This window comes from Eurypyga helias, unplaced genomic scaffold, assembly GCF_000690775.1.
Source record: "Eurypyga helias isolate BGI_N326 unplaced genomic scaffold, ASM69077v1 scaffold15820, whole genome shotgun sequence".
In the NCBI taxonomy this organism is placed as follows: Eukaryota; Metazoa; Chordata; class Aves; order Eurypygiformes; family Eurypygidae; genus Eurypyga; species Eurypyga helias.
The window spans coordinates 31,558-58,165 of NW_010223922.1; the positions used below are offsets into that span (position 1 = coordinate 31,558).

Below are 26,608 nucleotides of genomic sequence, written 5' to 3' on the forward strand. Positions count from 1 at the left end.
TGACACTTTCTTGGTAATTGTCTAACACTATCACTTTTACCTGGTTTTCTCGATGGTATTGGCCTACTTGCAGGAAATCTTTCTTTTCTTCCACTGCCACTTCTGTTTCCATTTAGCTCTGCTAATGCTTTATATAAATCTATCCTCTCTGAACAAGGCCGACTGCCTAGTAAGTATTAAACCTTCAGTATGGCCTTCACTTCCTGAGAAAAGAGCAATAACAAAATCCATAGATTATGAGTGTTTCCCAGTGCAACCAACTACTTTGCTCAAGCTGAGGCAGCTACAGGAGATAAACCAAGGCGGCCTTACTCAACAGAAGCATTACACCTTTCGCTTTTATCCCATATTTTTAAGGCTGTATTCATAGAATAAAAATCGTCTGGAGGAGATGCATCTTAAGCTGCTCCACCAGCCTTTTAGAAGGGCAAGCCTTGAGCCAAGATGCAAGCTCTTCATAGCCACTCTAAAAGCGAGGTGCATAAATCCCAAACGGTGACTTGAAAGAACCTTCTTGTGCAGGGAGGACTTAAACCATCAATGCCTTGTTTGCCGTAAAGCTTAAGCATCCGGGACTGCTCAGGGTGAAGACCTCTCTGCAAGAAGGCCCTGCTGGGCTAGGGGGGCTATGATGGCGTTTGACAGATCCGATACTTCTAGGAAATTTAAAAGAGCAGGAACATTTTTTTCTTGTTTGATATTAATATTATTGTAGAGTGTAACATTTTTTTCTTGTTTGATATTAATATTATTTAATTATAGAGTGTATAAATCAGTATTAATAGCACTTAGTTAAACTACTGGGCACATTACTTGGTGTATCCAATAAACGGTAGCACTGTGATCAGCTCTGTCCTCTGCATCTCTCTGTCCAAAAGAAGAGAAAACGTCAGGCAGGAGTAAGCGGAAAAGCCCTAGAGAAGCACATTTAACTCCTTACAAAACCTAATACATACATAATATAAAGGTGGCAGATGGCTAAAACCAGTCAATAGCAAAACAAGAACATGCTCAGAAATACTTGAATCTCAGCTCCCTGTTCCCTGTGCTTGCAGACTTACCGTAACCCCAAGGCCCACTGAGCATCCCCAAATGTTTCACTTGTACGTAACCTCGCCAAGGATGCACGTTTGCCAAGCTTTAACCGGAATGGAAGCTGCAAGTACCATACACTGTGAAGAGTGGTGTCAGATGAGAAACCAGTGTTAACCAACCTCACAGCTCTGCAGAGCGCAGCTGTCACTTGTTGTGTTCGGCTGCTTGTTTTGTCCTCAGCGAGCAACAGAAAGGGTGTGCTCCCACCCCGCTGAGCGTCCCCTCGCAGCGGGAAGCTCTCCCGGTCCCAAGGCTGTGATGGGCTGTGTGAAACACACAGCCCCCCGGTATTTTACACCCGGCCCAGTGGCACAGGGATAAAGCCTGAGGGTGAGGATGCGGGCACCCTCCGAACAAACGCCGCAGGTGCAGATGGGTTGGCTAAAATCCAACTGCAAGAGAATCCAAACGTCTTTCTCTACGTGTTTGAGCATCACCAACTCCAGCACAGATGCAAACGTAAAGGAAGTGCCAAATTATGAGCTGCGAACAACAGAATCTCACCGGCTGGATGAGAGTTTTGGCACGGAGTTGCCACACAACTATCGTACCGCGGCGTGGGAGACGCCCAGAGAGGTGGTGTCGGCTGCGGGCAGTCCCAGGCTCACGTCTCTCTGAGGAGAGGTCACTTAGGGAAAACATCAGCATCAACCAGCACCTATAACCCCAATGTCATTTAAACGCAGCCCCCGGTATTACCGTAACCACTCTCAAGTGCCTTGTCTACCCCCTCTGAGGCCACTTGCAACAAAGGCAGAGCTGAGTCTGAAAAAGCTGGTACTTCATGCTACGCTGTACGTTACCCACCCTCCTGCACGTCAGCAGCTCACCCGTGCTAGGTCTGTGAACTTACAGCTGCGTTTGCGTGAGGCCGTGCCACGCTGGCTGGGTGAAGCAGTTTAAAGCAGTGAGATCCCACCCCCCTTTGCTTAAAATGATTCTCCAATACTTTGAGGAATGCTTAAACAGGGAAAGCAATGCAATGTGTCTGTATGCTATAAACACAGTTACTCCAGAGAGGGAAAACACCACATTCAACCTCCGGCATTACGAGGAGTCCTTAGTTAACTACCTGGGTTTCCTGAGGGCTCACGCTCCAGGTGGGACTTGCTCCAGTGATTCTCCAGCAATTGTGGGGGTTTTAGAGAGAGTTACTACCTCAGTGTGCTCTCTAGCTAAAGCCCTTCCGCAGTGCTCAAGGCACGTGGCCGAGGAAACACTGCGTGCTTCCTACGGAGAGGGAGGCGCCAGGAGGAAAGAAATGAATGTATCCATAATGAAACACTCTTCCCCTTCAACAGCCTCACTAGGCCATTACACCTCCGATGGTTCAGTGAAATTACTGTTACTCAAGCTGCCCAAGGGCCCAGTGTGATAAGCCAAGTCCCCAGTCACGCACTGACAGAAGTTACTCCATGCGAGTGAAACCGGAGTTCCTGCTTGGGAAACGAAAGCAAACACGTAGCATCAGCACGAACCTGACAACCTCCCTGCTCCCAGCCCCCACCTACCCTGCATGGAGGCACACACGGACAGCCTGGAAAACTCCAAACCTCCTGCCCTTCCGGAAGAGGAAAGCAAAGGAAATTCTTGCCTGCCTCACTACAACACAATTTTACGGCTTGTCCAGAAACTGATACCTATCAGGGCACTGGCACTGGGAACCAGCAAGTCACACTTCATTCAGTCTTGAACAAAATTTCTCTCCCTCTAAAGTCCCAAACAAGGCTGGTCGGGCATCTGTCACAGGGCCATTACTTCACGTCAACTGACACCTCCTTTGCAAAAACTGGCACAAAAAGGGCATCATTCAAAACACCATTATATTCCTACAGTAAAATACCTCAGGAGGATGTATTGCAAATGAGTTATTCAAGTAGCAACAAACCAAAAGTTAGATACTTCTCATTTTAATTTCCTGGGAATTAACTGTTACGGGACACACTGGAAGGAATTCTACAAAAAGGAAACCACTTCCATAGCGAGAAGCACGTATTTAATTGAATGCTTTGCAAAGATACATGAATAAAGCTATGTGCATGACTTTCTTTAGGGATGGCCCCAGCTGTTTATTTTTTTTAAAGGAACAAACAAAAAACCATGGAGAGCACAGATGCAAGAAAGAAACAAAAAAACTAAGTAAGCTTGTACCCACATACTTTACAAAATAAAGCATGTTAGTGGTACCCAGCATCCTATATACTGTATGACCAACAAATAAATGCACCGTAACATTGTTCTCTCAAACACCGTAAGCCGAACAGCTAGGATCTGAAAATGGCATTGACCGTAGGCATCTTCGTATTCCATCCGCCTCCTACAGAGCCATGTAGCACCATCACTTTTTTGTTGGTTTTGCCCTGCCTAGCTCCGTTCTCGAAACAACAACAGAAGCATAGCACCTTTTACTATCTAAAATAAAACCAGGAGTATTAAATGCATCCCAACTGCCAGAGATGAGGTAGCTCATGCCAAGAAATGATGGAGCTTTCTTGCCTTGACAACTTAAGGCCAATTAGTCAAATTACTGGTGATGCATGTCTAGATGTCAGCTAAAACCAGCCAATTTCTAAACTTCCTTTTTGTTATTAGCAGTGGGTCTGGTACACACGTGAGCGATTTGCAACGTACGTAAACTGGCACCATACATACGTCGTCTGTACAATTTGATGCGTAATGGCTTCTTAGATGGGCAAGTATTACAAATTCAACAGGTATTGGGTTTAGGATGTATTTTGAAGATTTAGGGTAATTTGACAGAATTAAAGGGAAGTTGTGAGAAGTGAAGTCTAGCCTTAAAATTTAAGATATGGGACATCCCTACTGAAAACTCATCTTTACCCCAGTACTATTTTTACGTCGTAAATTAATCATGGCTATGGACAACTTTTCTGAGCAGACACTTCCGCAGGGAAGTGCTGGAAACACAGTGCCAAATTAAGGTGATCTCGTCTGAAGAGACTTTCTTCTACAAAAGACACAGATTTCCATTAGTGACTATCACACTGGCAACCACAGGAAGACAAACTGGGGTTGAGGGAGCAAGTATGATTGAAATAGAGCCAGCGGTTCTCAGAAGGGCTCTACTTCCCTGTTACTCTGCATGTACCCAAGCATAAGCCGTACTCCTTGGAGCTTTATATAGTCCCACATTCCAAGTATCTATTTTGAATACCTGTAAATTTGGAAATAATTTGAAACAAAGGTGAGGAGAAAGATTCGTATTACTTTTAAAAGATGGTCGTCAATCCTTTCAAAATTGTACTGTTGGACTAACGTTGGTTGTAATCATTTAAAACGGAAGGTTTGTAAGTAAAATAAATACTCAAAAGGAGGCCAGGCATTTAAAAAGAACCGTATATACAATGCTGATCCAATATCAGCCATTACTTCAAGAGTCTCAGGATTAACTTCAATCAGTCTAAGTTCATGTGTTTAACTGCTGCTGTTGCCGGGTGGTGTGCTGGTGTCCTCCCTTCCTCTTACACAAAGCAAACTGGCCCAATCTCAATTCCAAATTCCTGGTCGGTATTGCCAATGTCCACTGGTGCAACATCTATAATAGGTAAGCGTGCCACGTTCTGCGTTCTGTACTCAAAGACAGTCTTGCCCACGTTCCCATTACGTTTCTGGTGGGAAAAGAAGAGGAAAAAAAATAATGCAACTTAGGAGAGAGCTCATATAGGAAACAGCCTGAATTCCAGCTGGTGAGTCCGTTGTCTGAGGTCACTCAGAGAGATTCACAGTGTCACAGAGTGGTGGGGGTGGAAGGGACTTCTAGAGATCATCTAGTCCAACCCCCCTGCCAGAGCACGATCACCTGGAGTAGATCACACAGGAACAAGTCCAGGCAGCTTTGGAAAGTCTCCAGGGAAGGAGACTCCACCCCCTCTCTGGGCAGCCTGTTCAGTGCTGTCACCCTCACAGGGAAGGAGCGTGTCCTCATGTTCAGGCTGAACCGTCTGTTTTCCCGTTTATGGCCACTGCCCCGGGTGCTGTGGCCGGGCAGCACTGAGCAGCACACCCCTGCCTGTGCCGCACCCTGGCCACGTTACAAGGTGCGTGTCCTGCTGGTGCAGTGCAGAACAGACCCGTCAGACTGACACTGCGGGATTTCCCCCTCCAGCTGGGCTGATTTTTCTTTATATTACGGAATTCTCCTCCATGCGTCAGTGTGCGCCCGCACACAGTTCCTCGGGGTGCGTTACTTTTAAGCACAGAGTACTCTAATTTATTTCAAGTATAACACTAATTTTAGAAGTATTTTTGCTAGTATCTTGGACTTGGCTGAGAATGCTAACAAACACAGAAAAATTTACTCCTTGCTGGGGTTTATGCCCAATAAGAGTTTCTTGGAGAAACGTTTTCCTTTCTAACCCTGTCACTCACAGTACCAGCCAGTTTCCTGCGGTGAATTGCTGCGGTGGTCTTGCCCGTCTGGCAGACAAATGCCTGAGGTTATCTGACCTCCCTGTGTGATTCCTCACAGAGGTACACACATACCGGGGAATGCAAACTGGGAAGATGCCGGTATCTCGGTACCTTCACTACTTACTAGTAATTTGTAAATATCCCCTAAAGAGTGCGGACTTCCACTGTGCAAAGACAGAACTGCAGTAAAATACCTATTTGATCTGTTACTTCTACAATTCCTGGTGAATTCTGCAGCATGTTAATCGCCTCATTCCGTGTTTTTTTTCTAAATCCGGGAGGAACGGAAAGCACTGGAACACAGATCGTTTTCTCCATAACAAATGCCAACCCCCCAGACTTACAGAACAGCTGTCATGAAGAACGGTGTATCTGAATCGGCTGTTTCCCTCTGCCTTGATCTCCAGGTCATTGGCCCCTTTCAGAATTACAGCTTTTTTTAGGTTCTTAGTCTGCTCATCCATGTACCCAACACTGTTTTTACAAAGATAAGTGATATTCTGGGAAGCTTCCTTTGATAAGAGGCGCAGGAATGTCATCTGCGTGACAGCTGTATCCCCGTACACAAACTGTGAAGAGACAGGAACAGATCAGCATACAATACATGAATATTCATTAAGAGGTCGTGATTTTGGAAGGCTCTGTCATTATCGCAGCCCTCCGCAGACGTGACTAGCAGGAGTCCTGTTACGTAAAACCTAGGAATGGTTTCTTGGTGACGTGCTGCCAGCTGACGATGAAGAAACGCAGGCATCCTGTAACAGGGATCACTCTGGCGAACTCTGGCTGTACGTATCTGCAGCTGAACAACCCAGAGGCAGCTCAGCCTCCATAGACACACCAAGTTCCGGACTGCATTCTGCCTTCTTTCCAAAGGGGATTCAGTACGAGCTAAACCTTATGTGTGACACAGTGCGTCAGAGCAACCGCAAGCTAGGTAGGACACATCACGCACAGGAAACCCTCTTACTGTGTACCTGCTCCACTGCAACTTCAGCAGCTTGGTTCCTACAGGCTTTGTGTTGTATTTGGAGCACCACAAACAGCCAAAGTTTGACTGCATAAAAACAGCTGTGCATTTGCATGTGGACTTTATCCACTACTTAACCTACACAGAAGTTTATATAATGTTTTACAGTGTGCCACTGTTTCTATAAACAGAAGCAACTTTTCTACCAATAACGAAAGTTCTAAAGTTCCTGAGATATTTTCCCTACCTCTGCAGCTTTCACTTTATTCATGCTTTGAGATTAATTGCAAAAAAAAAGTCTAAAGGAATGACTAACAATGTGTACTTTTCTGAAACTGGCGGAGAAAAAAGAAAATCTTACGCAATGACACTGCCATGTTTACAAAATGTGTTAGTTCTGTCTAGGTGTGTCAAAAATGGGATATTCTTTTATAGGATTCCTGAACATAATTTCTTCCTCCAAAGACCATCAGACTTACAAAAGCCCTACATGTTGCTCTTCAGGCAGACAAACACTGACTGTGACATCTTGGGTCATGGCAAGTTCTCCTGAATTTAGTAAGTGAGAGCATCTCAAAAACCCAATCAGTATCGCATCTGTTCTCAACTCCTGAAGTTCTGAACTATCAGGAATCCAACTGATAACAGCACTATGATTTTTATACACCAAATACTTATTTTAAACATATTTAATTACTCCCTATGAAATAACAATTTTTGGAGAAAAAAAAAAGGGTAGAACTCAATTAAACCAGCGGTGATTGGAATTCTATATTAGGGTAAAAGTACACAGTGTAAGGAAGCGAAAGACAAGGATAGTGAGCTACTGACAGAGACTGTTAGAGAGTTGAACTTTTTGGGACCAAGAGGAACAAAACTCTTCCAGCAGTAGCATACTTGTAGCCAATCCTGCCACAGATGCACTCACACTGTTTCTCCCAGCTCATTCCTACAATTACTATATGATAACAACCAGTTGAACATAAGTCAAACAACAGTTAGAATGTTCTGACTGTAGCAGAAGCTGCTCAGAGGAGCAGATGAAGTTCTAAACCAGAAGGAAACGAGTTTCATAGAAGCTGATCCTGGACTTTAAATGTATTTAGTTACCTGTGACCCTCTGTTCATATCAAGGCCATACCAAATGGGCTTTACATCAGAGGACCTGCTGGCCCACCATGTTTTACGTGGAATAGTAGATGGGTTTGCAGAAATACAGGTCTCTCCAGTTTCCATGTTGCAATATACTTTTATAGCATCTTCAACACATCCCTGGTTTGGATCAATCCAATATTCACCTATAAAGAACATAAAACGTGATTCTGTTATTAGGATTCTTGAAGTAACTGGGGAGACAGAAGCAAACTATGTCGTGCCAGGACAAAACGCAAGGAAAACGGGCGTATGCTTCAAAAAAGTGCAACGCGTGTTGTGATGTCTGCGTGAGATATACACTATAACGTCCCTTCAAGACACAAGATGACCAGTGTTTCAAATATTTCACAACTGGGGAATGTAGACTTAAAAGATGCTCCAGGTGAAGGTTGGTTAAATCCATTGCAAAGCTTCTGGACACTCCAAGTGCACAAAGAACACACAGTGGCTAAAAGACCATTTTTCCTCCATATCAGAAAATGATGGCGCCCCTCCTAACATGGATGCTGGAAGCAAAGTTGCAGGAAGCAGGACAAAAGCTGGTAAGGCCTGCCACAAATAATCTCTACCTTCTGGTCTGTTCTGATTTATCACTGGTAATCCATATAAATTAGGGGAAATCCTAAATGGCACATCAGAGCATCACCCTTACAAACTGCCACTACAGAGCAGATGGAAAGCGCTCACCACTCAGTTATCAGCCCGCAGCTAGTGTCTTAAGCTAAGAGCAATTAGGCAAATATTTACAACTGATGTGCCAGCCTAGCTTTGTCATCGTTGAAGGGGTACTCCATGGCGAAAACACCCGCAGCAGTCGTGTTCCATGGAAGTCTAAAGTATTTCAGATTTTAAAATACATCTGAATAAATACTGAAGAAATAAATGTGGGATACAGTAAAATATGTACTTCATTGGCAAGAAGTTTTCCAGCTCATGGTGGGAACGTCAATTTAAACCACCAAAATCTGCATCACACATTTTTTTCCAGTGACCAAGTATCTGCTGGAAATAAGACAGAATCCAATGGCACATATAAGAGACAGCGTGTTCATACGCACCAGGTGGCACAGCTTCAGATCATCACAAGTCCGTGCTGGGTGTTTCTTTGAACCGTCTGGGCTGCGCATCGTCTCAATCTGGCTGCTCAGTGACTTCAGCGTGGCATGGACTCCTGGGTCTGTTTTATTATGGTCATCTGGGGCTGCCTCATCTTCAGTAAACTCTGGCAGCGGATCTGCCATAGCGTCATCATAGTGTCCCATGATGTCACCAATGGCAGCAGTGAGATGGCCAGGAGGACCTGGAGGACCAGGAGGGCCAGGATCACCTGGTGGACCCTAAGGTTTAGAAAAAAAAAGCATTGGAGGCACAGCAGAGTAAATACTATGCAAAACGATACCGTTAAAAAGCAAAAGTTCACAGCCAGTCACCCTAAAGTTCTGGGAAAATTCAGATATAAACAATTCACAGTTCCAGGAACAGGGGTAAAAGAGCTGCATGTGAGGTATTCTCTCTGTTTCATGCCCTCTCTGCCTGTCTTAATCTCTTGCTCAACTTCTTCTTACTCCTGATTTCAGACTGAACAGATGGAAAAAGTCACAAAGGAATGGCCTCCTCATTCCATTTCTTTATAAGCCATCTGTCCCTTCTTGTTCAAATCCCTCCCTATTAATTTTATTTCTTCAAATTCACAACAGCTGTAAGTGATTTTTAGAGCAATCTAGAATTCCTGCTTCCCCTGAGTCCCTCCAGGCACATTTTCAATTAGTAAAGCCTGGACAAAAAATTTGGCCCTAGAAATATCTTTCTAATTATCGCGTGCAATGCTGAGCTTCCTGGCCACAGGTAGGTGAGGCAGAGTGTACGTCACCCTCACCTGGCAGAGCAGGCGTTGCCTTGACCCACAGCGTGTCAGGCCCTTCTGTCAACCCGAAAGGTGACAGCTGGGGAGGTAACCACGTCTTGAGAGAGAACGTGTCTGCTAAGAGACCTCTCCACCGGCGGCTCTGCCCGCTCTTCTTGGTCTGTAACACACCTTCGCTCTACGTCTGACGCTGCAGCGCATCAGATGGTATGTCAGAAGGTGGCATTTTCTTTGAGAGTACTTGCTGCAGAATTCACCACTAGTGCTCCAAATGTTCCCTACAGAACACACACCCCAAGTAACACACCCCGCTTCTGACAAATCTGAAATTCTGTTTCCTGCTTCGTGGTTCCAATTTACAGTTGCAGCAAGCCACCATGGAAAGCAGAACTTGTTACTGGTGTGTGGCATTTCTTATTCTGGCCCGTTACAGAGATGAAGGGTCTGGATACACACTATATTCTCGGGCTTTACCACAGACCACTCCAGTCTTGGTACCTCGGCAGAAGTGGAGGTACTGATAACGGGCAGAAATTCAAATGAAATGGGGTGAATATTAGCACATGTAAACATAGGAAACACAACGTGTTATAAGACAGAAAAACAGCAGAAACTGCCTTCTCTGTCTTGCTCATTATTTTATTCCACCTTTTCCACTTCTTCCCCAGAATACGCAATACCAGTCTTTCAACCCTTCACATGATCATGCAGATCATACTTTTCTCAAATCCCTCTAATTTTCTAACATATCTTCCTTGGGATAGCAGAACTGGGTTTTATGACTCGGGGCATTGCAAACTGGTAAATGTGGAAGATGCCTGGGGTCTTTAGCAACGGTTTAGGACCTTTTCTGAAACAGTCAAACCACGTTTCACGAGCTGTGCACCAGCTCACGCTTGGCGACTGTAAACCTCCGGTCGGGCTGAAGATCAGCTGCGCGGGGTACTAAAGTTACCGCAAGGCGTGATGGCGCGAGCTGTTGGCGATCAGTCACGTGGGTGTTCTAACTCAGTGCCACCTTTGTGGGACTACTGACTTCTACCTCCTGCCGGTCCCAGATGTACCACCTGACCTATGCTTTAGGCCTGAGATTTTAGGACCCAGGTTGCCGAAGAGTCACACTGAATTGCAGATCCAGTAGGATCCAGTGAGTTAACTGCCGCAGTAGCCCCAGGTTGGCCTAAGGAGAGCACAGCTGGATGAGACTGGGGTTGTCACAGGACGAAAATCAGTAAGAGATGAGCCAGTTCAATACACAGTTACCCTGGCTGTTTGTTGGAGAAACTATCAAATCTCACCTTTTGTCTTGAGTTCACAGATGTTTGGGAAAGTGATGTAAAGGACTGTAAAAAATTTCATTATTTGAAAGTAACCTTTTCCCTCCATATTCCCATCAATTTACCTCAGGTCCAGCTTCTCCTACACTCCCTCTAACACCAGGAGGCCCAATTGGCCCAAGTGGACCGGGACTTCCATCTTTGCCCGAAGGACCAACTGGACCTGGAGGACCCTAGACAATGTAAGAGAAATAAGGAATGTATTTTAGCTTTTAATAACCAAGTTAAACAAAGCATCCCTTCACAAGCAGTGTCTTTTTAGGAAGTAGCTCAATTATTTGTGCTGTTACCAAACCTTTCAAAATCACCCTTTTTCTTCTCTAAAAGTAAAAGGTAGTTGTTTTGAAGTCAATCATGACAGCCAATATACCTTGGATCATCTGTGTATTTTTTTCTAAACATTTAAGTGGGATCAATTCCAGGTGCTACACAGGCTGGACTAGCTGCTGGACACCCACATGTACACAGAATCCAACTGTCACTTGGGAACATCCAAGGGAGTCGTATCTTTACTTCTGGGTGAATGACATACATGGGGTTATGAAAGGCAGCGTAGTAATTAGCAGAACTGCCACATATACTGCTTTGCACCAGCTGCAGCAGAAGCGGCTGGAATGAGACTGTAGCCCTGTGGTCCCTCTAAGCTGACCCTTTAATCTAGCTATGAAACTACACATTTAAACAAGGTAATGCCTCTCAGCACAAGACAGCAGTGTCATCAGCACATCCTACAGAAGTCAATAAAAGCCAGCCAAATAAAAGTGAAGCAGAAATAAAAATCTGATTGTGGAAATAAAAAAACCCAAGCAGAAACCCCCTTAAACCTGACGCATTGTACTCACCCGAGGACCAAATGGGCCTGGAATGCCAGGACTGCCCTGCTCGCCAATAGGACCCTAAACAGAAAAAATTACCATATTGTTGTGACATTTAAAGCATGTTCCTTTAGTGTTAAAGAATTAGTGTCTGATATACACAATTCTATATGAATAGGATTTAATATACATAAGCAATGAGGAGTACCTTTCCCTATATGATTCATTATCCCTCTATTGTTCTCTTTTGTCATGAAAAGAGAGTAACAACTAATCACAAATTAGATTGATAGATTTATTGGTGCTTGGCTATATATAAAGTTGTTTCTGCAGAAAAGTCTTGCTGTCACGACATTCAGAATCAGACTGGCTTACAAAAAGAGCAACTGACAGCATTGTTATGAAGCAGGAAGATCATAAAACCACAGAACGGTTTGGGTTGGGAGGGACCTTCAAGACCATCTAGTTCCAACCCCCCTGCCATGGGCAGGGACACCCTCCACTAGACCAGGTTGCTCAAAGCCTCATCCAGCCTGGCCTTGGACACTTCCAGGGATGGGGCATCCACAGCTTCTCTGGCCAAGATGCTTTGGTGTTGGGGATTTTTTGTTGATTCTTTTCATGCATGTTGAAACTTCCAGCTCTTGCACAGCAGCAGTGAACAAATGTAAAAAAATTAAGTTTTCCATGTCATATCCATTCAATTGAACTTCTTGCAAATAATATCAAGAGATACTATCACAGCCCTCATGGGATTTTGCATCTGATTCCTTGACTCTAAACAAAAAGCATTTCACGCTCTACTACGCTTATCTGAAAGACAACTTTTGTTATCACCTCGTACTGGCAGGTCATAGACTGTCAGTGATCGGTCACTGCAGGACCAACACAAATGGAACAGGAGTAGGACAACATGTGTCTTGCCAAGCACAGGTTTACCTCAGCATGCAACAGCACTAGCACTGTAAAACTGCATTAAAAACATTAGAAAGTACAAACAGCCAGGTCACTCTCAAACACCTTGTGGGGAAAAAAACAACTCATGTTTGCCTTTTTGTCCATTTTAAGTAACTATGTTCCTGATACATTATTTAACTATCAAGGAAATAATTTTAATAGTAAAACCAGACCAACTTACAGGAGGACCAGGAAGACCTTGAAGCCCAGTGAAACCCCTGTGTCCTTTCTGGCCCCTATCGCCTCGATCGCCACTGTCACCTTTGTCACCACGAGGTCCTTGGGGACCCTGTAAATATCAGCAGTGAAATGTAAAATTCTGAAGTAAGAAAAAAAAAAAAAACCTCAAGCCCCCCTCATTTGTTCTTAGACACTGATTCAGACCTCCTTCACTTCTAAAGCTAGACAGAAGGCACTGCTGGAGCAGCTCCAAGAATCTTGATTTTTTATCAAAGATTAAGTAAATAATTACAGAAAACTGTGCTGTTCTTAATTATAGTTGTGGTAAATTTAGTCTGTTTAGCTTCATGCTACAGTCAAAAAAACCCTGTAACAATGATACTAAATAATTTGCGTAACAAAATATTTAAGATTGAGAAGTTTCTTGGCCTTCCTGGCTATGGCAAACGATTTCCATAGATAAGAGTGAAATGCCGTGGCTTCTCACAGACTCAGAGTAATAAAACACCTTTTCTGTACGAAATCCTCCATATTGCATCTTTACCTCTCACTGCTCTTCTCACCTTCGCTATGGTTAAAGTGCAACCGAAGTTACAGTCCCTAATCACAGACAACAATGTCCAGGCTTCCCAGCACAAACGGCGCGTTTCTGTTACCATCACAGTTCATTCTCAGTATTTTTGATAGTTTTAAACTTCTCATATTAAGTCAAGAATCACTGGGAAAAAAAAGGGCTTCTGCTTTCAATTCTATATTTCTCAGCCCAAATGGCATGCTAAGTTTCTCAGCGCTGGATTCCAAATACTTTATCAATGGGATCACTAACACTAACTCCTCAATAAACTTTTCCTGTCTCTCATATGACATCTGCTTAGGGACAGGACCACATTCTTTTGGATTTCCCAAGTTTGCAATTAATTTTTTCTTCCAAGCTTGGACTGTAAGAGAGTTATGTAAGACAGAAGAGATGGGGTTTGTTTGCTTTTCCATTTGGACCAAAATCAGAATCTCTTGGGTTGAATAAGGCAGTTTCATGGAAACAGGTGATTTTGTTTTATTTCAGCCATTTTTATCTAAAAAAAAATCTGCCTTTTTATACCGCAATCACTTCTTTCCCATTATTTGAATTGTCAAGCACAGACTCTGGCCATTTGCTAACTCAGATCCTACCATCATCCAGACAGCAACACACTCCAAATAAAGAGGCTTCAAAAACATGTGCTGTTTCTCTGCAAAGTATTTCTAAAGGAGGTGTGGAAATACTAGTGTATTCAAACAGATTTGTAAGGATTTGCAGCTCAGAAGACTAGCTGCATCCACTGGCAGTCAGAACACTAACATTTGAAGCCCTGTTCAGCACTCTCCTACACTTTCCCGTAAAAAGCATCTTGGATTACGCCACAGTGACCGTGGAGAACTTACCGGCAAACCTCTTTTTCCTGCACGACCTGGGGGACCCATCGGACCTCGAGAACCCTACAAGGATTGCATACAGAAGACAGGTGAAGCAATGCATAAAAGCATACACAGTACTTTCTGATAACCAAGTATTAAAAAAAGTCTCACTTACAGTTTCACCTCTTTGACCTGCATCTCCTGGAGGGCCAACCGGACCTGGAGTTCCTGGACCCCCTGGGGACCCTGGTAAGCCTGCAGGGCCAGGTTCACCACGATCACCCTGCAAAACACAGTGTCAACATTATTTATCTAGAGAGGACTGGATTAGACCAAAGCAACAGGATCCTAACATTGCTCATCTATTTTATAGAATTCCAGACTACAAAGCTATTCCTTCCTCAAGAACTCAAGCCTGAGTTTGTTGAGACAGAAGTTCTTAAGCCAGGTTTCCTCTGCTTGGAGAGGTACTACTACTTATTCAAAGACATGATACACCTTCAGAACGAGTTCTCCATCCAAGTTAACTGAATAAAGACAAAATCTACAATGAGCCAACAACAAAAGGGAGATTTACGGAAGTGACTAAGAAAGCAATATATTCTTACACGTTCTCCAACAGCTCCGTCTCGGCCAGGAGTACCATCATTGCCAGCAGGTCCCTAAAGTTATGGAATAAAAATAGTGCTATTGATTAGCTCTGTAATCTTGTGTTTCTGTAAGAACTAGAAAGTTGTTCTCCACTTCTAACTTCAAGACGAGGAGAATAACACTGGACTGTCTTTTTTTGCATGTTACAAAGCTCTAATACTTACTTCTGGACCAGCTTCACCTACAGGTCCAGTGGCACCTGACTGGCCAATAGGTCCTGGGGGACCTTTATCACCAGATGGCCCTGTGGGACCTTGTTTTCCTGGTGTACCCTAAAAAAAGAGAGAAATATCACATCAAAATTTCAGTCACAAAACAAAGAAAGCACAAAAAACCTGCTGCCCGCAAAACACTACTCATTAATCCAGTCTGAAGTACCATCAACATTTCTAAGTTCCGAAAACTGGTAATTAACAAAAGCGTTCTGATAAATTTTGCATATACACCTAATACACTGTGTGGTTATAAGCAGTTTAATTGGGTTAGTTGCTTTTACTGACTAGAAGGTGCACTTGAAGTCAGTCTCTCCAGTAGCAACTCTGGGCTAGCATGCAGACCTTTAATGTATCAACGTGTCTGATGTCATCATCTGTAATAGGTAGGGTCCTTTTGCCTCTGGAAAAATGTGATGCAGTTTGAACTGAGTGATACGATGTATTTTTTTTTTACTTTGTCTGTCTCAACACCAACAAACCTCGTTAGCCTGGAATAATTTCTGGCCAACTTTAACTACAAATCAACTTTATGGATCCAGTGGCAAAGGCAGATCCTCCCTTTAAATAATACTGTATTCAATGACGTGATCTCCTGGATCATTAGGCTTTCTCAATCCTGTATGAAAGCGAAGAGAGCACAAATGGCCTCTCATTTTGAAGATTCCAGTTCACAGTTTATGAAACAGCAGTTGCAGAGTATTTACTCACATTCAAGTGACCTTTGGGCACCTAAATGACGAGTCGGGGTGTTTTTTTCAGGGATCTAGTTTTAAGCCAAATAGGAACATTTTAGCCGTAAGTCTTAATGCTATTACCCGCTTACTCTGAATTCAGGTTCTGATCTTCCATTATGGCAGAAACAAAATCTCCTTCCTCATCCTTTTGCATGAAATTTAGTTACTATTCTCTCTCTATTTGCTCCTGCAATTGGAGTTTTCCAACTTTCTCCTCGTGCTATGGGACACTAGGCTCTCAATCCCACAAAAAAGGAGGTGGCACATTGACTTGCTTGTTACTTACTGCAGGCCCTGGCAGCCCTGGCATGCCTCTTTCACCTCGCTGTCCTGGCATTCCAACAATACCTCTCTGACCAGTAGTTCCTGCTGGACCAGGCGGACCATCCGGGCCCTGAAATCCACAAAGGATAAAACAAGGATTTCAAAAGTAGTAAGTAATAATGAGACCAAGCCTAGAGTTGATCTAAGGAGAATCAACCAGGACGTACCGGCTGCCCGTCTTCCCCGGCGTCACCCTTGTCTCCAGGCCCACCAGGAGGCCCAGCCGGCCCTCGATCTCCCACACGGCCATGAGAACCAGGATCACCACGAAGACCTGGGGGACCTTCTTTTCCTGGCTCACCAATAGGCCCAGCAGGCCCTGGGGCTCCCTAAGAAGATTAAAACACCCCGTTACATTGGACCATTTTTCTGACTGTGAAAATTAAGTCCTAAGGACTGTGTTTTGGTTAACTATAAATATGCATACTCTAAGGAAGGGCCACAGTATGAATGAGCTAAGATCTATGATCAAATAAATGAGAGAAAATGAAAATCTCATCAAGTAACATCCAAGCTCCATCCCCCAAATCCAATTTGCAAATTCAAACTCCTTCCTTTAAAAGACACTCTTATTTTTGTTTCTCTTTTTTCTTCTTTTTTTTTCCCCCCACTCAAGCATATAACTTCTAGAAAACTCACCTTTGCCCACAAAAAAAGTTAAAGTCCACATTCAAATTTTACATTGATGTGGTACAAATCAGTGTTCTACTGGACCTTTGTTCATTTCTCAAATATTTTTAAAAGACTTCACATGTATATTATGTTTTCCAGACACTTTTGACAAACGTAGAATGACTGCAAGTTATTTTTCTCATCAAAACATTAAAAACCAGAAAGTGACACATTTCTCTGTGTGGAGTTGATTTCCTCACTTGCTGATCCACCGATATTTTCTCTGTGTGCGCTTTTGAAAATATTTAAACATGAGATTTTGGGGTTTTGTTTTGAATTTATTTTTATGGATCTTATCAGTAACTCCACCAACGAGACAGACCAACAGGGGCTTCTTCCCTTTTCGAAAAGTCTCCTAACTTCAGTCACCAAAAAGTAAGTAGTACAGGAAAATATAAGGTATTGCTTCATTCCTCTAAGTAATGAGGTCATTAGAGCAGCTTGAACAGCTCAAAGCCTACTTAACCCCGTGAAAAGTTTTGCACTAATTTGGACATACTGACATTGGATCAAGCCCAAGACTAATGAGTTACTTAATGAAGTCAGAGGTAAGCATGCAGTCCCAGAACTCAGCACTGACAAGAACTTCTATAGCATCAAGCCATAAACACTGCTTCACCTTTCCTGCTTTATTTAGCCTTCAGGTTTTCAACTCCCAGTTCATACGACACACTTATTAGGAATAGGACAGTTGACTTACAGTAGGTCCTGGAGGCCCAACTCTTCCAGCAGATCCTGGGAATCCAGTAGCACCCTAAAACACATTTTAATGCCAATTTTATTGGAAAAAATATAGCACTGGTTACCTCAAATGTTTTCAGCTCAATTAGTGAGCAAACGTTACATCTACAGAATGTGAAAAACAAGCTGAGATGAGGAATGATTCACACATCAACTGAAATTTTAGTATGAGACTATCTGCAGTCAGGTCACAAAAAATTAAATCTACTTACAGGTGGACCCTGAGTTCCTCTGCCACCTTTCAGACCAGGAACACCTGGAGGACCCTAAGAGGAACGGAGAAAGAAAGCAGTGATAGTGAACACCCAGAACATTTTAAATACGTACGATCAGCCTATGTCACTGGTTCTCTGATGATGTTACTTATACTTACCGGTGGACCAGGAGACCCAGCAAGACCTTGTGGTCCTGGAGATCCAGCATCTCCTTTCTGTCCAGGTTCTCCAGGTTCACCTTTCACACCTGGCTGACCATCAGGGCCCTGTAAGAAATAATATTTAGAAGAGAGATCAGCTCAGGGAATATCAAATCTTTCCAGCCTAAGTAATTTTGTACAGAATTTCTAGAAGACAAAAAATAACAGAAGAAAAAAATCAGCCCGGAAAACACTGCATTTGATTAACTGTTCAATTCAAGAGAACTGTAACAGCTCAGCGCAGTCGTTAGAAGATCACAGGTGAGATTTTCTGAACAGTCGGTGAACTCAGTATTTCCATTTAAAATATTTTCTTATCTAGCTCACATTTTTCTTTTCTTTAGATTTTTCTATTTTGCTCTTTAGCTGTTACATTCCTAAAAGCAAAAGGAACTGAACAAACATTGTCTTTTCTAGTCTTCTTTTTCCCCACCAAGGGAAGCAGGTGCCTGACACTTTGTGAAAGTTCTGAAACAGAGTATTTAGGCTGTAGGAAAGTTTAGGGTTTTCGGAAAACTCACAAACCTTCCATTTGGTCCATGAACTCATTCCAGCCCTCACTACTCATGGAGCAAATCTTTGCTACCTTCAGTAGATGACACTTTATAACTTGCCTCATTTTAATCTCAAAGGAGCAACATAGCATATGCATGAAAATATGAAATCTAGTGAACAATTACATATCTTATCAACAAAACCACTTTTCAACTGTCTGGAGTATCTACTGGCCCTTTTCTTTACTTGATATACCAATGGGAGAAAGAAACAGCTCTTTTTCCAACAAAAATGCAATTCAAGTTCCAGCACACTGCAGTATGATTCATAACGAAGGAAACTAAGCATGTCAAAGCACAACTGAAGGGAACTCCTCAGTGTTACAAAACACATACCGGAGGGCCAGCAAAACCAACAGCGCCAGTTGGGCCATTTTCTCCTCGGGAACCCTGGTCAAAAAAATTAGAATAATTGTATTTAACAACTGTCTTTCCATACATGGTATAATTTACATTTAAATATACAAGAAAGGATGTTAACTATTTACTGTCCTGAATGTCATTATACTCTTGGTCTATTAATCAGAATTAAATGAACTTTTAATCACAAAAAGCCCAAGATCTTCCATGTGTTCAAGACTGTATTTGAATTTTCAGAATTCAGGGACGGAAGGCATGAGCAAGCAGTAAAACCAGAGTAGGAGAAATTCTGCTCACAACCACTTCCAGTGATAGCGTGATTAGCCAAAGAGCACACACTTTATGCAACCTACCATTCCAATGAGATACACTGGGAAGAAAACCAGTAGTTGAAAGATGTATTCTTCTACAAGGTCAGAATGGGCTATGAGCTGCTTCAGCTGAGCTTCCCACACAACATTTGTTTGGAAAAGGAGGAGCTGAAGACTGCCAAGCTCCAGTACTCCCTAGAGGGGTGGAAGCTGTTCCAACTTATACTTCAAATGAGATTGTTCTGAATTATGAGAGAGAAATAATCAATTCCGAGCAGTATGAAGGATCTAGAAGGGCTGAGCCTCTAACTCCCTAATCAAAGTCAACCCTTAGAGTCCTTAAAATTACAGATAGATGGAAGATGAAAACAGGTAACAAGTCGATGAACTAAGGTACACCTCTGTGCTTTGTCCATCTCAGTATCTGTGTAGGTACAGTAGTATCTGGTACAGACATGCTTTTAAAAACACTGAAACAATTAAAGTGGCAGCATACTTTCAGGAGTGAGGCAAATGAGTGTAACTCTCTGTACAGTTTGCCCTAAAACAAGTATAGGACATAGGGAAAAAGAAAAAAATCTGCTAATAGTTTTGCAAGTGCACGGCATCAAGGGATACTACAGATTTTGAATACATAGGAAGGGGAAGATAAAGAGGAAAATATATCAGCAAATGAGAGAAATGCCTGGAGCTTGGATCAGTGTTAGATATTGCTGACTTATGCCAAGCAAAACCCAAACATGTTTACTCACAGGGTTTCCACGGGAGCCAGGAGGACCGACTAGACCTCGAGGACCTGGTTCACCCTTAAAATGAAATTAAAGGTTATTATATTCTAAGTAACTTATTTCATGAGAAGCAAAAGTAACAATAACATTGGTGATAATATTAAGAAACTTCAATAGGGAATGGAATAAAAATCTGTTTACCTTTTCTCCAGTAGGACCTGCTGGACCCATTGGGCCTATTGGACCGGGGAGACCCTTGTGAACAAATTAAGATGAAAGGAAGTTAGAGAAGTGATGCTTCAAAACAGGTAGTTTAAAACGTCCCATACGTTACTATTTTCATATGTTTTTCACTCCTTTAAATTTTTCTCCTTTATCTCTGAAAACTTGCTGGGTCGTCTTTATTTAAAACTGACTTGCACTTCCTCTCCCAGCAACCAAAATCCTCCATCTCAAAAGACCAGCTTTTCCTCATTCTCTCTTTCTTCACTAACTTCATCTTCTCCTTTATGCAGTGTTTATGAATAAGGCAAATGATTAAAAAAAAAAAAAAAAGGGCAAAGCCCTGGCTTTTTTTTTGCTCTCTCAGGAGGAAATTAAGTCCTTCTCCAGTTGCACAGATGGTCTCTTCCCTTCATGCTAGTATTTAACTGTTAAAATTAATTTTAAAGTGTCCACCATTACTTTTGCAGATCCATTTATCCCTTCCAAACTCCTCAAAAAGTGTCCTTTTTCTCTTCATGGAGCAGTTAGGCAAATAGGTTGCAGGTTCTCTGCCCAAACCCATCAGTTCCACATAACAATCCCACAGCACTAACCATATTACATTCCTGAACATCTAGATATCCCAATTACCATTCTCTTTCATTAGAAGCAGAGTAGCCCAAACTTGCATGAAGTCTGTCTTGAACAAAACTCCCCCTCCCACAAAAAAAAAAAAGCACTGGAACTTAGTTCAAACTGTAGAGAAATACAGAAAAGGCGGCATTAGCAAAGGATACTGCAATGCCATCAGTGTTCCAGCGGTAGCTGAGATAACTGCAGGTCACTGGCTTTTGGGGCCCTCCCACAAAAAAAAAAAAGCACTGGAACTTAGTTCAAACTGTTCAAACTTCTGTTCAAACAGAAAAGGCGGCATTAGCAAAGGATACTGCAATGCCATCAGTGTTCCAGCGGTAGCTGAGATAACTGCAGGTACCTGGCTTTAGGGCAGGGATGTACATTTAGCTCACCGTTACTTTACCTGGTCACTATTTGCTGTAAGCTATAAAGGTGCCTTACTATGACAAAGAACTGTTCTGTACCTTTGGGTAATATGAGACTCCTATAACTAATTCCAGCTCACAGCTGATAATTTTAAGTTAGTGCTTCCATACAGTACAGTTCCTCCAAAACCCTTTTCCTCTTTAACTATAAATTTAGACCAGGCAGCATCCTCATCTTTTGAACATACCTCAGATTTCCACATGCCTAGCAGCTACTACTCCAACTGGTTAGCAAAGCCCAAGAATCTCAGATATTTGTGATTCATGCAAAAAGGAACTGCAGTAACTTCTGGGAAGAAAGTATGGTCAGCGCATACAGGGCAAACCCAGTGCATTTGGGATTACTGGACAGTTGGTCTATGCAGAGTGTGTGCAACATGTCTTGAGCAGACCAGCAATGTTATTTATGCACAGGAGAGTCAAAGCTTCCTTTGGGCAGCTTCTTACTGCTTAGGACATATACAGGAATTTCACCTGTGAAAGTTAGGACAAGCAGTGGGCATCTCAATCCAAACAATAAGGAGGCATCTGCCTTAGTTGAAGAGTCAGAGCTGGAAGGTCTGGTTTTTGGCTGTTGATCTCTGCCTGTCCCTTTTTTCATATTCTTACTACAGTCAGCTGAGCTGAATCACAAATCAACACGCTGCTACTGGGAATCCTTTCCACTGACACCTAAACTCTCATTATTGACGACACAAAGCAGGGGCTTGGAACAGAGACATCGCAACACATCATGCACAGCAGTATTGGAAAAACTTGGAAGTCTGGAGGTTAGGGGTAATGAGAATGGCTCTCAACCCATGACATCGCCAGGCTGAGTAGACTTTAAGTCCATGAGCCGTGTACCCCTAGCACAATAAACCATCTGGTGCGCGAAGCGTAGGTCTAAAGAGAGCAATAGATTTACTTACTCTTGCGCCATCGTTGCCAGCTGTGCCTTCAGCACCTTTCTCACCTATGCCGCCCTACGGAAAGCACCCAGAAAGTCTGTTACGACACTGAATACTGAGTAGCTCATACCCTGGCATAACTGCAGTATTGAGACAAGTAATTCTACTCAGGACAACATAAACAGACTTACTCTATCGCCCTTGGGGCCAGGCGTTCCAGCGATCCCTCTTTCTCCAGGCATACCTTGAAGCCCTGGAGGGCCTGGATCACCAGGTGTCCCACTAGGCCCTGGGCTTCCCTGAAGCAAACAAAGAGCAGGTTGTTGTCTATTTATCTGCAAAGTATCTTGTGTCTAGGCTGCAGAACACGCTGTGTCCGTGTTGAAGAATCTGGGGTACAATAATTTTCTCTAAAATTTGGACTTTATTGATGTCCAGATACTTTTCCCACTGTGTTACTCAGGAAGTTCAAATACTATAGTCCTTCCCAATACATCAGTATTTACTCAGTGCATAGTGGGGGATGAGAACAAGCAAAACCAGAAGCTCGACCATCTTTCGACCTTGACCTGGATGTCACATGGGTTTCTTACACAAAGTAGCTACAGGTTGAAGGTGCCAGGGGCAGAGATGCTTTATTTATGCTTTGCTTCTCACAGCTCATGTCTCTTACAGGTCCCACATTACTAGAGGCACTCGCTAGGCCTAGTTAAATCAATTGCAGCTGAAAGGCAGGCATGCAGTTTTCAGCATTTTCTTTTTAACACTCAACTCTGCCAAGTGTCTTTGTTTAAAGTGACATGGCTCTTACAACATTGCTAGAGGGTCTTCTGCAGTTCAGAAATGGCTTTGACCAGTTCTACTGAGAAACACAAAAGAAAAACATTTTAAACTTCAGACCCATGTAAATAAATACAAAATGTGATTTCTCAGCTTTAAGTATCTTGCAACTTATTCATCTTGTTATATTGGTATAACTTGTATGTCCTCCTAGAACAAGATACCTTTCATGCTAAAATGACCCTTTTCTAACAAACACCCTCTCTCTTTTACGTTTGTGCAAAGGAGCAGAATTATATATGACATCACTGCAGCAACACAATCTCTATTCAGCTTACCTTTGGACCATCGGGACCATGACCTCCAGCCATACCCTTTTCACCCTGGAGCCCTGAAGCGCCTGGTTCTCCCCTTTCCCCTGGATTGCCACGTTCTCCCTACCAAATGGAAAATCATTACTTGTTCAGAAGTCAGGGTACAGTTCTGGTAGACAAAATCCTAAATACTGTGTAGGTACAGCACTGCTGTTGAACAAAGAGGCTGTGAACACATTCTAGAAGTGATCAGATAAAAACAGCTTTGTGCTTTTATTGGTAAAGGCAGGGGAAATAGCATGTTCTTCAGCAAACTAAAAACTGTCATTTCACAGCTGAAAACCAAATCATTTAGCAGCTACTACTCAACATGACTTCACAAGCTATGGAACCATTTAAAGGTGGTAGGTTTTACAGAAACCATCTTAAGGCATATCCATGTTTACAACCATTTTGTTGGTGGGGAAAAAAGTCAGAGAGTCACTTTAGCTGTTCAAGTCCATATTATATATCAACTTTCAACGTCATAGAACTGTTATGAATGTTTAAACTCTGAAAGAAAATACTTACCCTAGGGCCCAATGGACCAACAGCTCCAGGATCTCCAGGCACCCCCTAAGCAGAACAGAACTCACCATTAGAATGAAAGCATTATTCACAGCTTTAGAGTTATGGAAATTAGAGATAAACATTTTCATCTCTAAAGAACTGTAATTGTAGATGGCTACTTCTGAATGTTATCTGTCCATGACAAGAGGAGATAGTCCAACTCAGTCCAAGAAGATGCTCAGATTCTAGCAATCTGTTTATCCAAAAGCAGTTCTCAGTCAGCCTGCAGACCACACCAGTACATATTTTGAAACAGAGTGGGAAATTACATTACAAAGAAAAGGTTAAACAACTTCACAAAGTGAATTCTTGGTAAATGACACAGAAATTACCTGATCACCTGGCTTTCCTCCCTCACCTGGAGGACCTGGTGGCCCAGGCAAGCCCTGGCAAAAAGTAAATAAAATAGTCACTAACATGACAGGAGGTTGTGTGAATCCAAATTTAACTAAGACACCAAAAATATGAACGTGGTATTATCACGAGTGCAAGGGTATGCCCTCAGATATCCCCAAGTGAAATAGTGACATGAATCTTGCACCAAGGTGTTCTCCCCCTCTAAATGAAATGGCAGCCCTTCTGTAACACTTTGAGGACATACACAGATCAGCCCTGAAAATGAAGTTCTTTATATACAGAGATTTACTTAACTTCATTACCAAAACAATTCTTTTGGTCTGTATTTGAATGCCTTTGGAAAATCTCCACTGCATTAAATTAAAACTGAAAAACAACGAAGGTTTTTTCAAGGGCCACAGAGCTGGTACTTAAGCCTTTGCCAGTTCAGTTTAGTTCACGGCTGAGGTGACAGCTAAGTATCACTAATTATTCTGAATCTCACTGCCTTAGTTCTGAAGCTGTGTTTTGTTACACATTAATTGATTGGATTTCTCTGATTTTAAGTTGATAAAGACATGGCTGTTTATTTTTTTTTTCTTTAAAATAAAATGAATGCACATACCTGAAACCCTGTAGGACCTGGAGGGCCTTGTTCTCCTCTTTCTCCTGCCAGACCCTACACAAAAGAAAGAAATAAACATACAGTAGAGGAATATAGGCAGGCTCCACAATTTTTCTTCTCTCTGAATATATATATTTGTAATTATATGTGTTTATTAGGCATTTTTACTTGTAGGCCAAGTTATACCCTATCTAAAAGATGTAGTAAGATTTATCTTATTTCTTTAAAATCCTCTCCCAAAAAAATTCTGTGCTGACAGGAAAACACTCAGTTCCATTACAACCAAGGAAGGTAGGAAAATGAACTATGAGAAAATCTTACTCCTTGCACTCTTTTTTGCAACGGTCAGTAAAAGGCATCAGACTACTAATATACATATTTTTCAATACGAAGCTTCCCATTTCTCTAGAAAAATTTTTCCCTTAAATGTTCTTGCATTTTTTTGTTAGGAATCAACGACTGGCATGAAGATAGATAAAAGTAGAAGCAGAAAGAGTAACAAATGGATGGAGCAACTGGCAGGCAGGCAGAGTGGTAAAAGCTGACTTACTGATGGGCCAACAGGACCAGAAGGACCAACTTCACCATCTTTACCAGGGGCTCCCTAAATTAAAATGACATGGGAAGAAGTCTTGTACAGTGATCATATATAACAGAAAAGCATCATTTCCTCTAACCTCTGCAAGTAACAGTCACACTCACTCTCTGTCCTGGGACACCTGCATTGCCTGCTTCTCCGGGTTTTCCAGGATCACCCTAATTTGCACAAATAAAAATTACTATTTTTAGATAATTTTAGATACATCCATTAAAATATATGCAGATGTTTAACGTTAAACAGATTTTGAGAACCAGGTGCCATACTCACACTACTACCCTTTGGCCCAGGAAGGCCCATGCTGCCTGGCTGGCCTCTGATTCCTATTGAACCTGCTGGACCTGGACGTCCATCTTCTCCAGGAGCACCCTACAGAGATAAAGCATTTTACACACTGAATTACAAATATACTTATTTATATGAACCTATTTTCCCCTGGAAAATGGGTTTATGTCTTTAAATAACATTATCGTGGTTTGGTACTACAGTTATCAGTGAAAATGTTTTTAAAGCAGACATCGCTTTAGCCATACTGCTACATTTAACCAAACACCGTGCAATTGTTATCACTGAGCCATTATCTACAAATATTTTATTGCTTCCTTAAACAGACACTTAGAAAGGCATTTGGTTTAAAAATATTGCAGCAGCTTCTAAACAACAGGCCCTGCTACACAGACAAAACTAAAGGAACATTATCTGCACTAATTTTGGAGTCAGTTAACAGTTAAAAGAGAAGATAAACCTTAAGAAATCAGGAAAACTCATGTTAAAAAAAGTTATTTCAATGAGTTGGGACCTTTGAATTACTGTGACAGTAACTGAAAGGACTAATTTTTCTGCAGCTTACCAAGGGGCCAAGTTTTCCTTCAGGGCCTTGAACACCTGGATTTCCTGTCAAACCCTAAAATCAGGAATATTGGTGTTAAGGTTGTGCATATAATTCTAGAACAACAGAGAAATGTAAATAAATCCAAAAGATGCTCAGTTACTACCATAGTACAAACTTCTCTGTATCAAAGGTCTTCATCCTCATCTTCACTTTAGACTTCACCCCCCACAGTCTTTGATTTTCCCTTTTCCTATTCTCCCTTTTCATGCTTTTATACCTCCTGAGTTTGCCACAGGCTCATCTTGATTTCTGCCAACATTACCAGTGATCTATACCGCATCTTTTATCTCCTTTCGTGGTTTTCCAAATTTTCCTCAAAAGAATCTCTAGATGACATGTACCACTTCACCAGGTAAGTTATCGATCACAAATTTAATGAAGGTTGGCCTTCAATT

At 42.3% G+C, this 26,608-nt stretch overlaps 1 protein-coding gene across 1 annotated transcript in view; it reads right to left on the reverse strand.

Moving 5' to 3' along the window:
- Positions 1–4,163: 4,163 nt before the first annotated feature.
- COL5A2 (collagen, type V, alpha 2) overlaps positions 4,164–26,608 on the reverse strand; it is a 48,724-nt gene continuing 26,279 nt past the window's right edge. Inside the window, exons 24-54 of the mRNA XM_010157313.1 lie at positions 26,172–26,225; positions 25,592–25,690; positions 25,426–25,479; positions 25,274–25,327; positions 24,724–24,777; positions 24,095–24,148; positions 23,724–23,768; positions 23,178–23,276; positions 22,251–22,358; positions 22,081–22,134; positions 20,106–20,159; positions 19,929–19,982; positions 18,842–18,895; positions 17,910–18,017; positions 17,749–17,802; positions 17,496–17,549; positions 16,291–16,452; positions 16,086–16,193; positions 15,015–15,122; positions 14,808–14,861; positions 14,375–14,482; positions 14,227–14,280; positions 12,806–12,913; positions 11,695–11,748; positions 10,918–11,025; positions 8,712–8,988; positions 8,339–8,345; positions 8,109–8,116; positions 7,607–7,794; positions 5,871–6,095; positions 4,164–4,724 (exon numbers count right to left, since the gene is read on the reverse strand). Of these exons, the coding sequence (XP_010155615.1) occupies positions 4,578–4,724; positions 5,871–6,095; positions 7,607–7,794; positions 8,109–8,116; positions 8,339–8,345; positions 8,712–8,988; positions 10,918–11,025; positions 11,695–11,748; positions 12,806–12,913; positions 14,227–14,280; positions 14,375–14,482; positions 14,808–14,861; positions 15,015–15,122; positions 16,086–16,193; positions 16,291–16,452; positions 17,496–17,549; positions 17,749–17,802; positions 17,910–18,017; positions 18,842–18,895; positions 19,929–19,982; positions 20,106–20,159; positions 22,081–22,134; positions 22,251–22,358; positions 23,178–23,276; positions 23,724–23,768; positions 24,095–24,148; positions 24,724–24,777; positions 25,274–25,327; positions 25,426–25,479; positions 25,592–25,690; positions 26,172–26,225 (2,769 nt within the window). The 3' untranslated portion in view covers positions 4,164–4,577. The remainder of the gene's footprint in view (positions 4,725–5,870; positions 6,096–7,606; positions 7,795–8,108; positions 8,117–8,338; positions 8,346–8,711; positions 8,989–10,917; positions 11,026–11,694; positions 11,749–12,805; positions 12,914–14,226; positions 14,281–14,374; positions 14,483–14,807; positions 14,862–15,014; positions 15,123–16,085; positions 16,194–16,290; positions 16,453–17,495; positions 17,550–17,748; positions 17,803–17,909; positions 18,018–18,841; positions 18,896–19,928; positions 19,983–20,105; positions 20,160–22,080; positions 22,135–22,250; positions 22,359–23,177; positions 23,277–23,723; positions 23,769–24,094; positions 24,149–24,723; positions 24,778–25,273; positions 25,328–25,425; positions 25,480–25,591; positions 25,691–26,171; positions 26,226–26,608) is intronic.